Consider the following 17,393-nt stretch of genomic DNA (forward strand, 5'->3'; position numbering starts at 1 on the left):
GTTTCTATTACTGAAGACTCAACCCAGCTCCCAGACAAGACCGGCAGGGGTGGTGTGGAGCCTTATGTCAACATTTGCTTGGAGCTGAATCGTGATATGTGTTTCGAGGTGTGTTTCACAGACTTGGAGAGTTTCTTTTAGAGGTCGCACATGTGTCAAAGGACAGAAGACGACAGTGATGTGCAGTTGATTCAAGATTCAAATTCCTCCATTGTCATTCACACTGTGCTCCGAGAAATAGAGAGGAGGAGCAGGATGAAGGGAAGAGCACCTGAAGCACAATACAATACGAGAACAACACAAAAGAGGTAATAAATAATGAAGTGAGCTAAATAAGTATAACTATTAAAAATGTATAAAAATGCACAGAATAAATCAAAGTCGGAGGAGCATCTACATGTTTGGAGAACCTAGTTAAGTTGCAATGCATTGCTTTATAACCTCCTGCAAAATGAGATTCCTGCTTTACTCCGATGGACCTTTGATTGACGTGCTGAAACAATATTACTTTGTTTCAATCTTTCATGGAGAATACAAAAACGAGGAGGTGCTTGAGGAACCTGGTGCCTGGTGCCAAAACCCCCGGTCTGTTGTTTGTATTTGAAACACAAGAGCATCCATCTCTCCTGGTAAAACAGCAGCAAATTATACTACAAATATACGGTATATAATAAATATACTAAAATACCTGCATGGTATTTCATACAGGAGATGGAAAAAAGAGACCAAGATAAATGAATTAATGCGTCTAAAGCCTGGTTTAGTTAAGTCAGGATAATTATACCTTGACTGTTGAATGGTGCTTAATGGTGCTTATGGCCATGTAGATATTCAGCATCCATTACTGCAGAGAAGCAGGTCTGCAGCCACGCCAGCAGCTCAGTGAGACTGTGATGTGGCACAGTTGGTGCTTTGAGCTAAATGCTAATGCGAGGCCTACGATGACAATGTTAATAACAACAATGTTGATGTTGAGCAGCAGGTATAATGTTTACAGTGTTAGTTTAACATGTCAACATGGCTAGTGTTTGCTAATTAACATAAAACACAGAGTACAGCTGAGGCTCATGGGAAGGTCGTGAGTAGTGTGGATGTGAGGATGGTGCTGGAGGAACAGATATCACAATTCATCCTGAGGGAGACGTGAACGTGGACCGAGCCGAGCGACTGGGACGTTGGCGTCCCTAGAGCCACAGACCTGACTGAAAATATTATAGCTAAAAGGGAAAAGGCCGCTATGACGACAAAGACACTATGAACCTCTGAAGCAAAACCATGCTGTTGGTGTAATAACTATTAAACTATTATTTAATGTATTCATTAAAAAGCAATTTTTAATTTGAGTTTGAGCTGTAAACAAAGCTTTATCTTATCTCATCTTATCTTAAAGGGGACGTATTATGGAAATATCACTTTTTGTAGGCTCATATATTTGGGTGTTTGTCTTGCCTTCAGGTCCCCAAAATGTGAAAATTGACCAAAAAAATTGCAATGTGCATGCTCCCTAGGTTGAAATCCATGTGGTTTTACGAGCTGTTCCCTCAGTTGTCTTCCAGTGATGTAACTAGGATTCAAATTTGCATAATACCACCCCTACCTGGGACGGGTAGAAGGGGCGGGGCCTGATGATCAGTGGTTAATTTGCATTTAAAGGGACAGGCAGGGCTGTTTTGAGAGGATGAAAAGAGCTGTGATGTTTGGGGTATTTTGACCGACGCATGTCACAGACATGTCTTTAAGACACCTGGGAACTATTTTAATTTGTGGAAAGGGGGCATAATATGTCTCCTTTAAACCCTACCTACTGTATTCTGTTAGATTTACCCATCTACCAATGTAATGCAGGGTGACCTCACAGTATATATAAAGATTTTTACAGCATCTTTTTCTCTGTTACTTTTGTCTCTGTCCTGCTTCACCTTTAGCTCCACCTCTGGCTCTTCCTGATTACATCACCTGGCCTGAGAAGAAAGGGTTAAAACCTCTGGGTGCCAGCATCAGAAGGAAGAGGCTTCTTGTTGTTGCCCCTCGGCTGTTGGTATCCAGGTCTTTTTCTTTTTTTTTTTTTTTTTTGCATTTTTATGTGAAATAAACCCTTTGTTGTTTTAGAGATGTCTTGTGTCTCCTTTGATTTGGGGTCACTGGTGGAGGGCCGGTGCCCCTCAGGGCCACCTCTGGCCACCTCTGCCCACCTCTGGGTCAGGTGTTACACAGAGGAGGAACTCTCTCTTTTATCCTGAGGTGAACCTGAGTCTGAAAACTCTGCAGAAATGCCTCCAAACAAGTAAATAAATAAACAAACACTGGACTAAGGGGGTTTAATTCATAATCTCTCTCTATGATGCGCCTTTGTTGCGTGGGCAGATGCAAACATTCCCAAGCTTAAGAACACAAAGTGATTCGCATGATAGAAATAAATCAATAAGAACATTTTTCAACACAGCGCTGTCCATCTCAGCTTCAACAGGACTCACAAAAAAAATATTTAAAAAAAACTTAACTGATTGATCAATATCTCTAACTGAGTTTTGCTGTGTACCTCGTACTGAGTGATGATCCCGTAGGTTTGCGCTGGTTCCCTCCACTTCAGGATGATTTTCTCCTCGTAGGCGCTGCCCTGAATGGAGTCCAGAGGAACAGCACCTGGCACTGTGGGAAATAATCACACACACACATTTGTTTCTTAATAAACAATTCAACCTGAAGCAGAGCGGCGATTTTCCAAGGCAAGAAAGTAAAAAAGTCTAAACAGCAGGATGTCCTTGATACTTATTTTTCGATTTTCATTCTTTTCCATCTTCCATCTGTTGTTTCCAAAGTTAAAAAATGTTGTCAATACAAATTGGATGAAAGCTGTTCCGACTTAGATTCTTAGTTTATTTATTTAATTTTTTTCTCTATTTATGATTTACCCAGCCCAGCACCTCACGCTGATGTGCATAAAACAATAAACAAAAGAGCTTTTCAAGGACCTACAGTACACAAATGGCAATGAGCCAAAGTCAAACACATCATCATAGGAATATGTGAGATTATTTGATGCCGCCGTCGCTGAGAAAAACACACAAAATAACACACAACGTGAAACGTGTTCAACAGCGAAACTGAGCACGTTTCACACAGATAAGAAATGTGTTACAAAGATGAACTAGTGAGCCCACGGGAATAGTGGAAATCTTAATCTTTCTGCAATGTTTACTTGTACTGAGACGCTGCCGCCACAGAGATCTGCTCCTTTAACCCCTCGTGCGAATTGCTTTCATTCTGTAAGTGAAACAGAATGATGTAGAGATGTCGTTTTTTCTTTCTTTTTCTTTTTTTTTCTCCAGGAGTTATCTTCAAGAATGCAACTACAGCTACACCCCTGTCTGTACACTTTTTCCCATGGGACCTTAAACACACACAACATTGCACAGACAGTGGGAAACAGTTGCCACTTTCAAGTTTCCAACCAGAGATATCTGAGCCAGACATGACAAGACCCTCTTTTCGTCAGCTGAGCCTGTTTGTTATCTGGCGGCCGGGGTTCCTTGAGACTTCTATAGAGTTCATTTCCTGTGTCTGCTGAGGCAACACACACGATCTTTCATCTTTGGAGGAGGTGAAACAACGATACAACACAGAAAGGCTTGATGTCTGCATGACTTCTGCTGTGCTCTCCTGAAAAATATTTGGAAAATCCCCCAAAACTGTCACGAGTGGCTACAAGCTGTTTGTGATCAGGTGACACTTTAACACACAGACGTAAATGTCACAACTTTGAAACTTTGTTATTTCTTACGTTGGCTTCATGTTAGCTAGCAGTTTCACTTTGACGTAGACTGTAAATAAAGATGGACGTAGCTTCTACAACCTCACCAAAAATGCCATTTTGAAACCTTGATATTGAAATTTAAACAAATATTTGTTAGTTAGTTGTCATGTAGGAGCAAATTAGCCTAAGAGACCGAAACAGTTTGTTTGTACCAGGCTGTAAATGTGTTTATGAAATTTTTTTTTTTTTTAAATTCTATACTGCATAATGACAATAAAGTGATTTGATTTGATTTGATTTCTGCTTTAGAGTTGGACATTTTAACATGGGAGTCTATGGGGACTGACTCACTGTTGGAAACAGACTCTAGTGGCCATTCGAGGAACTACAACTGGGCTTGATAATATCATTTCAATTAATAATATTGCCCTACTGAATTTTAGGCTACACTATATTCGAACACTTAATGTATGGTTTATATCATATTACATTGGATTTAAAGATAGTTGCATTTGCATTTGTCACCAACCTCTGTTGAGCTTCCATGACTGGAGTCTAAACAGCAAATTAATATTTGATAACATGATCTTACATAGCTGTCATCATGTATAATTACACAAATGAATAAGCAAGCTATCAAATATTTATTATTGTTTATGAATATGTACAAATCCTTCAACTACAACTTTAAAACTCATAGATGTGTTGAAATTAATGACATTTCTTAATTAAGATATTTTTTTAAGTTAATTAAATGCAATAAATATGTCAGTAAGGGAATTATAATTTATTATTTTCAATATTATCCTTTAGTTTGATTATTTGTTTGTTGGGATAAGTGTTTGTGTTTCACTTTTTTCATTGTCAAACTGAGCTAACTTCAGGTTAGTACGTCTGTACCGTGTGTTTTATGTCAAAGTGCCGTGCACAGAGCAGCCGTCCATCACACTCACCGTCCTCGTCGGTCTGAACCTCGAGCTCCGTGCTCTCCTTGACCCCCTCCGGGTTGCGCAGCACCAGCTTGACGCTGAGGTTGGTGAAGGGCGTCAGGTTGTGGATGGTGTGCTGAGGGTCCCGGCTCTGGGTGTCGTAACACACCTCCTCGCGGGTCTCCTCCTTGCCGGCCACTCGGGAGCGGTACTGGACCGTCAGGTTGTAGCTGTGGCAACGGGTCACGTTGTAGCCCAGAGGCTCCCAGCGCACCGTCACCTGCTTGGACTGGATGTCCACCACTTCCAGCCTTTGTGGGCCATGCATGGGCTCTGTCAGGGTGGACACAGACAGCAGAGAGTGAGCATACATCAAAATAATCAATTAGGCCGTATGAAATGACAGCTAGTACAAGATAGTTTCAATAAAATCAGGGAAATGACTGAAGTCTATGCCGGAGCACAGAGACGGCCATGTTTCTTTAGGTTAAAAAAACAACACTTGAGACCAGGTCAATACTTCTTTTTTTATTCATATTGAAATACACCACTTCAAAATGATCAGTTCCTCTGGTTTTACTATTCATAGGTATGTGTTTGAGTAAAATGAACACTTTTGTTTCATTCTATAACCTACTGACAAAATTTCTCCCAAATTGGAAATAGAGCATTTATTTGCAGAAAACGGCAACAGATCAAAATAACAAACAAATTCTGGTGTTTTCAGACCTTGTATAATGCAAAGAAAACAAGTTCATATTCATTTTAAAACAACACAACACTACTTTTTAAACTTAGGAAGAGTGTTGGAGTTCAATAGACACTGGAATCGACGGCTGCCATACATGTAGAGAAGCTGATTTATTAAGAACATTTTGGAGTGGTCTCAAGCTGTATTTTCTCTATTTGGAGTTTCTTTACTACCATAAAATATTTCTTTAAATTTCAAAGCCGCAGCCTGATACTGAGCGTTGCCACATCCCATCACCGTTGCTAACTGGCTCTAACAGCAGCTGCACACACCAAGACGCCACAGGTCTGTTGGTGGAAACCCTCAGCAGGAGGTGTATCATCCCTTCAGAGCGTGCCGTTCCTCTGCTCCTTCTACCTTGTCCTCTGCCTTTTTCCCCCCACCGCTCCTCGCTCTCTCTCTCTTTCTTTCTCTCTCTCGCTCTTTTTCCATCTCGCCCAGTGGCGGTCAGCTATTAGCACCACACTGATACAGAGTCAGCCAGCCTGTCCATCCAGGCAGGAGACAACCCCCACCGCCATCCTATCACCTCTAATCACATACACTGTGTCTCCTTGCCTTTTCTCTTCTATTTTCTCCATTTTCTCTCTCCCTCCTTCCTTCCCTCCATCCATCCACCTTCTCTCCCTCTCTCTCTCTCTCTGCGTCTCTTCTCTCCATTTCCTCTCCCTGTCCATCTTTCGCTGTGGCTTCCCCATTTTCTATTTCCACCCTCTCTCCCTCTTTCTCTTTCACCTCATCTCCTCTCTCTGCCCCCCCTTCCCCACCCTAACCCCACCCCACCCATCCATCTATTTTCTTCTCTCTCTCTCGCTCTCTCTCTCTTTCCTACGGGAGGAAAGCAGCCCAAGCACAAGGTAATGGGATCAATTTCCATTCCAGGTTAAATTCGCAGTCCATTTCTCTGGAACTTAACACTTTACCACCTATTAGGAAGAGCCAGGGCTCAATTTCCCCGTTCCCCAGGAGACACAGTCCAGCGATTCAGAGGCAGCCGCGGCAGCCATGTTTAACATTCTGGAGGTGCATGGCCAGGAGGTGGGGGGGGGTGGGGGGTGGGGGGGGGGCGGACTGGAGTTTCAGCATGCTTGTTCGTTTCTTCCAACTGTGCAAAGGACACGACAAACAAGCACAAGTCTGCAAACAACACTCATGTGATGCTCCTACATTCATACCTGCTGATATATTTTGGATGGGAAAAAAAGGGTAAAAGGGAAAAAGGATGGGAAAAAAGCATCAATAACTGTCTTTTTTCCCATCCAAAATCATTTTTTTCCCTCCTAAATCCATGTTTTTCTCGCATTTTTGTCTTTGTTGATGGAAACAGTCCCGAGCTTGACAGTCGCCTAGTAAGGTCTACCCAGGAAGCTAGAGTAAACAGAGGTACGTGATAAAAACACATGTTAACACTGCTCTCTTATGTTAACAGAGTTATGCAGACTCAGTGTTGTGTGGTAAGGAACTGGTGGATGTTGTAGTTATATTTTGAGTATTATATAGAGGCCAAAGTCGCGTTAGAAGAACTGCCCCCATTACTTTGCTGTTTAACTGCATTGTAGCGCAGCTAGCAGGAGGAGAGCTACAGTACGTAGGTCCGGTCTGCACATATTTTTCTCGTATTGTTTCCTATGGTCGCACTCAGGGACCTAGAGATGTAGAGCGTTACTTAGAAAATTACTGGAATTCTCCTTTAAATAACTTACAGGAACACAAGATTAAATCCTATATAGAGATGCTACAAGATAGAAATGAATGTCTTTTCATGAAATTGGGTCATGACATGACACATGACAGAGGTTTTGTACACGGTAGGTAGGATACTGCAGGAAGAAAACACAGCGAGAGAGAGAGAGCGAGAGAAATAAAGGCGACCTGCTAGTTGAATGAAAGATGGAGCGCTTGGATTTCACATAGAGAAACAACAGATGTGATCTCTCCTGCGCTTTCATAGAGCAGATGAAATAGCATTATAAGGGCCTGAGAGAGAGCAGAGCAAGAGCTGTTAAAGACAGACGGGGGATGGGATGGCAATGTGCAGCATGCAGCGCACAAAGCTGCACAAAAGTCTACAAATGATAATATACAGTGAGGAAAATGGAAACAAGGCTTTGGTAAAAGGAAGCTGCAGTGGTAATTAGCTTCTGTTTAAGACGGATTTGTCGCTGCAGGTTTAAGCAGAGTGCAACAAGTCACTAAAAATCCTAGACAGAGCTCGTGTGTCAATCAGCTTTTATGAAAAAATAAGACAATAGGTGAAGGAAATATATAATTTTTTGGCTGATTGAGAGGTTATAGGGACGTTAGGTCTTGCAAAAGAAAAGGTGCTTTATGTTCCCCCTCTGAATTGCGGTGTTAAGAGTACTTCTTTGAATTTGTGTGTCACATTCGATAAAAGAGGCTCCTGGCAGCGCTGACCTTCTGCGATTGTAAAAATTCAAAAGAAATGTTCATCTTTGGTGCAGACTGGTATGTAAGACATCTGCCTTCAAAGTGATGGGCTGCAAAGTCAAACATTCAGAGTAGGAAGCGCTAACAGACAATAAGTTATCCAGCTCCACCATGTTGAATGTAATAATTCACAAAGTGGTCCATCATTTGAAACTAATTTAATCAGAGCAACACTAAAAAGAAAAAAAAAGAAAGAGGGAATCTAAGGCAGAACTTGGCAGAATCTGGCGAAGGCAAACAGGCCTTTTCAAATCGGTTGCGATGTTGGGAAAGCCATCCAGAAAATAGAAGTTTAAACCCCTTTATTTGCGGAACTATCTGTTGGCCGCACTCAGTAGGCAAACGGTTACACTAAAAGCACAGAGAATTGCAGGGTGGCCAGGCACAGAAATCAAATTAAACCAGATGCTCTCAAAGTGACAAATGCACCAAAGTGTGAATCTCGAGCAGACGTGCACGAGCACCGGGGGCCGCCGCCAGGGAAGTCTCTTTTTCATGGAGAAAAGCGTCCAAAGGAGGAGACTGTCACACTCCCATCTTTGTGGAGCATCGCAGATCCGCAGATCTTCAGGTCGGCTGCGCCCCAAACGCTGGCCGACGGAGAAACGACGACGCCAACAACGAGAATGGGGGGAAAGCACTTGGGGGTGGAGAAATGGGATTGTGAGGAGAGGTGGACCGTAGCACATAAAAAAGAGAAATTCAAAAAGAGGAAGCCTTATATTCATATGTAAATTTAAAATGTGTCTTTTATTGGCATGTGCTAAGAACATTAGACACATTTTGGCTGGTGCACCAACAGTAATAGTGGAGGTACATAAAGAAATATTGGCCAATTTCGTAAAACGGCTCCTATGAATAATTCTATAGCCTCTCCCTGGAGTTTTGTGGAGAAAAGGCTAATTGTTTGTTGCCCCATTGGCTCCCTGTAGTGCAAATGCCAGCTGTCTGAGGGAGGCAGTAAAAATGTGAGGATCTGTGGCGGACGCCCAATCACAACTTGTACCTCATGAGTCAGAATGACATCATCTGTTTGCATGAACAACAAGGTGCCTCATCCATTTCAGTGCCTGGTCATGGTTGACTTTGAAGAAAGAGGAGAAGAGAGAGAGAGAGAGAGAGAGAGAGAGAGAGAGAGAGAGAGAGAGAGAGAGAGAGAGAGAGAGAGAAAGAAAGCAAGAAAGAAAGAAAGAAAGAAAGAAAGAAAGAAAGATAAAACACCCTGTGCCCTCCTCTCCTGCTTAATCTGAAACGAACAGGTCGTGCTGAACGGTTGTGCATCCTTTTAAAAAATCCCTTTGTGCGTGGATGGGGAGGCTGTGCAGCCATTTTCATAGAGGCCCATGAATGACAGCTGATGAGATGAGCTTATTTACACCAGCCTGCTGCGGCCGCTATAGTTGTGTTTTATTGACCGAGCAGTAAGAGGCTCAGTAACAAAAGCACAAACACAAATCACGACAAGGAATAACAAGGGCTGCCTCTTCAACTCCGTACCATTTGTTTGTTTTTTTTGGGGGGGGGGGGTTTATTCTTAACACTTTTCACAAGCGATCGCACACCGGGGGCGACATTCGGGTGAAAGTGCTGAAAATATGACTCTAATATCTCTCCAGTATGGCAGATATTTCTAGTGGAATAGAGTTATAATAATGGCCATGAAAGCATCCCTTGGAGCAGGAAATTACTGAGGTCTATCTTACGCCAGGGCACAGATGAGCTCCAGTCAGAGCCAGATTGGTATTCCAAGCGCTGGACAAATTATCACCTGCCCCACACTCGCTGATGTAATTGAATAATTTAAAATTTGACATTTACATTGAACTATTAGTGATTTTTTTTTCATCATTACGGCGTGACATTTAAATAATGTTTTTTTTAAATCATCAGCACATTATTGCCTCTTGTTAATTTGAACGGGCCCTGCTCGCGCCACCATGACGCATGGCTGCAGCGATGAGCATGAATTTCCCCAAAAAATATGAAACCACACACACACAAAAAAAAAAGACAAGACAACAACAACAACAACAAATAACCACATGTTGCAGCCGTCTGTCCTAGAGGGGGCTTCAAATGGTGCACTTAGCCCCTGGGTAGAGCGAGACATTAGTCCTGGATGAAAGGAAACAAATTGGGCATGTCCGGAGCGCAGGCACTTTTATGTGAGACAAGTGTGTGCCACGCGTGTGTGTATATATAAGAGGGGAGGAGGACAATGTGTGTTTTCTAGCGTGTTTACGGTCTTATGCGTAGTCATTCGGAAAGCCAGGATCTTTATCAGATCCGCATTGATTAAGAACAAAAAAAAAAAGCCTGGTGCTGGCACTTCCATCTCCCTGCTCTGCAAACACAACCAGGAGGGAGGGGATGAGAGGGAGGGGAGGGATGGTGGTGTTTGGTTGAGGGGCAACTACTTCCCCAGTGATTAGAAACCCCACAGCAAGTCGATGTTGCCCCTGAGCTCAGCCGCCGTCTCACTGGGATGAAGCAGCTCTCAGGTGGAGGAGAAATGCCTCAACTTCCACGGGATGGCATGTAGACTGTCAGGTTGGTTTCTGGAGAACGTCAGCGGAGGTTTGTCTCACTCACACACACACACACACAGACACACACACACACCGAGGCGCCTTTGTGGAAGACAGAACCAAAACAACATGACGGCGACGACGGCGGCGAAGATTAAATCCTGGTCGGAGGTGCTGTTGTCATGTAAAGTGTTCCTTTCCCAGGCACCGAGGCCTGGTATTGCCATCACTTATCTCTCTCTCTCTCACATTGCTGTGTGTTTTCTCCCCCTGTTCTGTTTGAGTGGGGGGGGGGGGGGGGGGGCTGGGGGGGAGGTGAACACATTTGTTTGCCTCTTTCTATTACATCTCAGTGATAGCACTGAGGCCATTGAGGTAATGACATGGGTTTTACACTTAGGAAATCATTTTCATATCCCGCAGAAGCGAGCTGTAATGATAGCTTTTGATAACCGACAATCAAAGCTCCATCACCCTCCTAGAGTGCTCCTCCGTGCAATCCTCTGGAGGAAGACAAAGAGGGGAGGGAGGGGGTTAAGAGGGAGGGGTGGAGGGAGTCATGAGTGGGTGGATGGGTGGGTGGGTGGGTGCAGAGGGAGGGGCTGGCAGGGTGGAGAGAGAGAGATAAGGACTCAAGAGGCGGAGGGGCCAAAGTTTTTGCTGCCATTAAATGCAACAAGTCAAACCGGAGGGGGCGGTCGTGTGTGTGTGTGTGTGTGTGTGTGTGTGTGTGTGTGTGTGTGTGTGGGGAGTGGGGGGGGGTTCGGTGCGTGTACACATGATATAATTGATAGCACTTAAAAGGCACCGTACACGGACCTCTTGTGTTCCAACGTCACCCTCTACACCCATTACACAGTCAGAGACAAATGCCCACAGGCTCAGGACATGAACACACACACTTACACACACACACAAACACACACACACACACACACACAGAGACGCGGACACACACTTGAACACATACACATACACACAGATGCAGACGCACACACACACACACACACACACACACACAGAGACGCAGGCACTTTGCCCGAACACCTCGGAGGCGTGGATAATCACAAGGATTTATTGAATGGTGGTGGTCGCTACTCACTCTATCAAGTCCTTCTTTATAGGCCTTGTGATAAATGGCACTGCCACGATGGGTGAGGATGAGGGGCGGAGGGGCCCCCCCACTCCCACCCCTCTCACCCTCCGCCTTCTCTCCAACACGCTGGATCGAATTGAAACCACCAGAATGAGCCCCGGTCTGCCGGACCGGGCCGGGCTGCCACCTTGTCTGATGAACGCCCTGAAGCTGTAGAGGTGGAGATGAATGGGTGACTGCCTTCCTGGTCTCTCTCTCTCTCACTCTTTCTTCCGTCTCCCTCCCTCCCTCCCTCCCTCCCTTTCTCCCTCCCTCCCTCCCTCTCTCCACTTCTCACCCCACTTCAGTCCACTTCTGTTGGAGTTTGCTTCTTATTAAAAGGAGTTTTTTCCTTCCTCTTCCGCCGTCGTCGCCAACTGTTTGCTCACGGTGGGAACAGCTGGGTTTCTCTCTATAATACTTTAAGGTCTCGTCCTTCCTCTGTATAAACTGCCTTGAGATAATACAGCTATGATTTGATGCTATACAAATGAAACTGAACTGAACTGAATTGAGGACAGAAATAAAGAGGGCGAGTGAAAGACGATGAGACGAGTCGTTGCTGTGTGTAGGTGCTCATCTCTGCTCATGAATGACCGACCTATGGCGCCTTTCGAAGCAAACAAACAACCCCGCGGGTATGAAATTTGAAAAGAATCATATACTTCAATAGCTTATAATTATATTTATGTATAATTTTTATGTTCGCAACATTTAACCCTTTGTGTTTTCGCTTGGCATTCAAACCTTTTCCTATCAACCCATGTTTATTTCCGGTTTAAAGTGAAGATACTGATATCTGCACTGAGGAAAGTGATGTTTCTTTACCTCAGACCTCAGAAACTCATGCTAACATGAACATATACAGTAGACACCAAAACAACAATGATTTGTTACTGATGAAAATATTTACATTCGATGATTGCGGGATAAAATAATCTCTAAATAGGTTAATGAAGGTTTATGCTGAGTGGATAATGGAGAGAGGCTTATTAACTAATAGAATAACAACAGATTACATCAGTGTTTGAGTCCCCACTTGATTTGAGACACTCAGAATAAAAATGTGCAAAAGTGCCACTATATACATTTATACCTCATAAAAATGCATGAATCCGGCTCATAAAAATGAGTAGGTTCTGTTTTCTGCATTTATATCACACCACTCACTGTGAATCTCGCCTGATAGTCCACATATGTTGAATATTTCCATGGAAATTGTAATTTCATGAATTAATAATGGTTACTTACTACCATCATGTTTTGTAATATACTGGTTACTGCAGTCGTTCAAAGCCCGCTGCAGCTAAAAGGGGCTCTACAGTTAATTCATTGTGATTCAATGAAGTGCTACTCCGCGGAAACCAACTGCGAAACCCTTGAGGTGATATTCGCTTCACCGAGCACCTGCCGCTAGAAGACGTAAAAAAAAAAAAAAAAAAAAAAAAAGTTGAACATGTTGGTTGAATCTTCTTAGATGAGGAATAAATAAATCAATAAATTACAACTGGGTACAAAATGTCAGGAGGTAGTCTTTTCCATCAGAGACCATTTAGAGGGATTACAAAGAACAGGCCTGGTGACTGTGTCTCGGGGGCAAAAGGTGACGGGAAGTGCAAGTCCACCGAACAAGATGAAAACAAATGGGCAGCCGGTTGATGGGAAGAGCAGAGGCAGAGGAGGTGGAACTGGTTAAATCAATCTTTCATTTCGTTTCCACCAATATGCTGTGCAGTGATTGGGGTCAGAGTGACAGGTAGAATGACCACCATCACAATCACCACTCACCCACCCACCCGCCCACCCCCTCATCCTCCATCTGTCTTAACACATATACACGCCCACAGAGAAGCCGTCTCTACTGTCACAGGGCCAGGCTTTGTCTCTCCTATATGTTCAGGTTGTATCCTGGCGGGGAAAAGTGCCTGCAGGGTCCGGGGTTTACAAACGGGAAAAGAACACAAGCCCTCATTTACCGACGGAGGACACAATCTCTACAGGAGCAGTGGGAGGTTATCAAGGTGATTCTTCAACTTCAACGCTCCCCAGATGGCCCCGCGTGGCATTGTCATTTATCGCCCCCCCCCACCCTTCCCAAAAAAAAAAAAAAAAAAAAAAAAACCCTGCTGCATGTGTCGCGCTCAACTCAGGGTGTTACCTAGAGTGTAAATCAAAGTGAAGCGCTTGACTTTGTGAAATGGCTGCTGTGTTTTCTGAGCCACCTACTTAGGAGATATACGAGGGCTAAGATCTAGCTATCTAGGTGGGGGGAGGAGGAGGAGGAGGTAAGGGGGGTTAGGAATTATGGGGAATAAATCGCAGCCGTCCTGACGTTCCCGTCCTTTAGCGAAGGAGGAGATGCAGAAATGTTCTTGAGTTAAGAGTTATACAACCCGACTGAATGAGTGCTTCCTGGACGCCTAAGCAAAAAGGGGGGTGTGGATGGGGTGGGGGGGCATCTATAATTCAGCAAAAGGATGGAGGAAATCTGTGACAAAAATTACAGCAGATAGACCATGAATAATTAAACACGGAGAATAGAAACATTTAAAGACCTTGAGAGGCTTTTCGGTTCAAATTTTGAAGAAAAAAAAAAAACACCAGAAAAAAAAGAAAAATATCTTATCCGACTAAACTACTGCTATTTATCACTCTCCTGAGGCTTAAGAGATGAGGATGCAAACAACCTCCATGATGACTGTTTGTGAGGCGGCTCTGCAATAAGAAGACGACACCAAGTTTATGTGCATGTCACCAGGGTGGTGTTTTTGTTTTTTTTCAAGTGTGTCGATTCCTCAGTGTTTGAGCGAACGGATAGATGGAGTGATGGAGATGAGGAAAATAACAATAATGAAACAGCTATAAATGCAGAGTGTCTCTCTTGCTCTTGTCTATCTTTTTCCCCTTTTCCAACCGCATGCAGTCGTCTGAGGATGTGTCCTTGAGAAGAACACAAATTGCCTTTTGCGGCGCCAATATCATAGAACACAATTCGCCATTCTACTTCCAACCGCCTGCAATAAAAAGGGCTTTTATTGTGGTCCTCCTATAACCTTCCTGCACACCACAAACTCAATCTAGCCTGTTTTTCTCTGACTGACAATGAAACACAAATTCAATGGGGCCTCGAACCAATGCTTTTCATTTGCCGCACCATGGGCGATATATAAACCCTTTGGGTCACATGACCGCCCGCTATTGTGGGTGGCGAACCAGACCAATGTTATCTGAGATAGTGAGGTGAAGAGGTGAGCCTCTATTCACGGCTCGAGGCGACAATGGCATTAATTAGAGACATCAAATCCTGCAAACAATGTCCCGTCCCTTTAGACCCAGAGAGACAGATCAGCTCCATCTCAGCTTTGAGAGGGGAAAAAAAAAAAAAAAAAAAAGTAGCGACTGTCATTAATGGTTAGACCTCACCGAGACAGACGTGCATGATGAGATAGAGGGTTTAAACTGTAGATGGAGCTGACAGGCCGTAATTCTCCCTTTGATGACCAAATGTTAAGGCTTGGTGAGACAAGAATTAGCCAGCTGCAATATAACCAGGGTCAAATGAAGGTGTAGGCCTTTGTAGAGATATAGAGTCATAGATCACGAAGGCTGAACAGAAATGGGACGCAGGATGGCGCCTGCTGCCCAACAACCTGGACAACACATGACTTCTCTATATGGGTTCTACAGTACATCCTTTGGTTTTCACTGTTGTACCATTATCTGTTATACCAAATACTAACATTTTAAAGAGGAAGTCCAATCGCTTTTCCACTGTGTTGCTAACCCTTGTCCTGGCCATGTGCATTCGTTTACAGTACAACGAAGCTGGTGAGAAAGAAATCTATAGAGTGGTAGATAATGTTATATATCGTATATGATGTTACGACGTGTATATTTGTATAGTTGAATCTGTCTCATAAAACGGAAAGGTGAAATCCGGCGATCTGGTTGGTTGTTAACTGTGATATAATGAGCGTATACCACAGCTACTATTCTAAAGCCAAAAGACAGTCTGTGTTTTTACGACTGAAATAGACTAAATTAGTTGAATTCACACGTTTAAGGTTAACTTTCACCTCCGGGAAGGGTTAACAATGGTAGAGTGGATTGAGCAGTGACCTTCACCTGAAAAAAAAGCTGAGGAAAAGACGATATGCAGAGCTAACGTCCGGAGAGTTGGGACTATTTGGGATTATGGGGCTATTTTAGTAGATAATATATATTTCTGGTTGAATAAAAACTACATGAAATTGATTTCTTATTCCTCTTTCATATTGCCAATATTTGTAACCGTTTTATAAAAGCAATATATCACTTCAGACCATGATATACGCTAATTATACCACGGCTACAGCTAAATGTTTTGGCCATATTGTCTTCAGCAATGCATCTTGGGATTGGTCGGGACCATGTCCACCTGTCTGAGGCTTCGTTGACCATGAAACAAGGTTGCATTTTAGGGGGAGCCTCTAAAAATGGGACAGTCAATCGGTCTTCAATGCAACACCTGAATGGGGACACAGCTAATGACACATTCAAGTGCACCTGGGAGAAATGTAAACTGATGGTTAGCAGGTTAGCAGTTGGCAGCAGGCTAACAACGTGTGTCCTATTTCTGTCCGTCAGTTAAACTATGCGGCATCGCTCTGACTCCAACGGTTTTATTCATCAAAAAGAGTTTTTGTACATACAGTATACGCCATCACTTCTACCTAAACTAATGGTCTGTAACGCCTTTGCCGTCACTCCATCTGAAAGACAACTCCGTTTTTTAAATCTAAATCTGGCCTCGACCAAACCTGGCTAAAAGTTCTTTGGTGGAAAAGAACATTTGCAAACTTTATGTGAGTGGTACCGAGCCCTAAACGTCTACATCAGGTCGATTTTCTTGTCAGTCAGAGTGAAGGGTTTCTTGACAAATTAAGTGTAGATGGTACTTTTTAAAGCACTCTTTGACAGGTGAACAATGGTTGAAAAATAAAAGGAAAGGCTTTAAGTTGCGTTAATCAGTCCGATCATTATTCACCACTTTGTGAGCTTTAAAAGCCAAGACGATGGAAGGAACAGTTCATTTTCCGGCGTTGGACACTTCACTGTGCAGCTTATAGGACTTTTATTATGACAACAATACGTTTCTAGTGTTTGTGTGGGATTCAGAAACTTTTCAAGGTCTGCCAGTAATTGTATTGTTCAGATGGAAGTTTTACTTTTCTATAATAGGATCTAGACACAACAGCAGCACTTTCATAATATGGTTAATGTACAGTACCTTCAGTATGGAGAGAGGAATGCTTTAAAGGACAACTCCAAAGCAACCTTCTCGTCTTTGTTTAGTGTTAACTCTTAGTCCAAGGCATTCTGTCAGTATTTTTTATTTTATATCCATAAACATAATAAAACGCTTCTGATTAGGTTGTTTTTTAATCATAATTGTGCAAGTTGAGTTTCATTTGAGAGCAATTATATATATAAAAAAACACTTTCTGAGCCAAAAAGCAGGACCAGATATTACCAAGTAGGGTGTTAGCGATACCAGCTGAGCACGTCATTGTTATAAAAGCTTCTGATGCACAAACAGACAGTTCAGGTGTGTTCAGCACACTGGCCAGCAATCTGCATGTTTTGTTATAGTAACTCTGTCAACATCTGTGTGGTGAATCAGAAGCTTTAAATACATATCTGTCAGACTAAAACATTTTTTCCTTTCTCTTTCTGGGCATGTTTGTTTAGTTTATTTGTTGTCATTGCATAAGAGCATATAATGACATTTTGTTCGGCAGTCTTCTGCAGCAGCAAAACAATTAAAAAGTTAGAAACATCAAGTGCACCAAGGGTCAATAAATAATTA

The 17,393-nt window shown here is 43.1% G+C and overlaps 1 protein-coding gene across 1 annotated transcript in view; it reads right to left on the bottom strand.

Annotated features, from left to right (window-relative positions):
• Positions 1–17,393, bottom strand: part of LOC311000849 (receptor-type tyrosine-protein phosphatase mu) — a gene marked incomplete at its 5' end in the record, with an annotated part of 166,989 nt that overhangs the window by 81,304 nt on the left and 68,292 nt on the right. Inside the window, 2 exons of the mRNA XM_083991711.1 lie at positions 2,540–2,649; positions 4,708–5,016. Of these exons, the coding sequence (XP_083847837.1) occupies positions 2,540–2,649; positions 4,708–5,016 (419 nt within the window). The remainder of the gene's footprint in view (positions 1–2,539; positions 2,650–4,707; positions 5,017–17,393) is intronic.

Source organism: Trachurus trachurus (assembly GCF_905171665.1).
Source record: "Trachurus trachurus genome assembly, chromosome: 17".
NCBI lineage: Eukaryota > Metazoa > Chordata > Actinopteri > Carangiformes > Carangidae > Trachurus > Trachurus trachurus.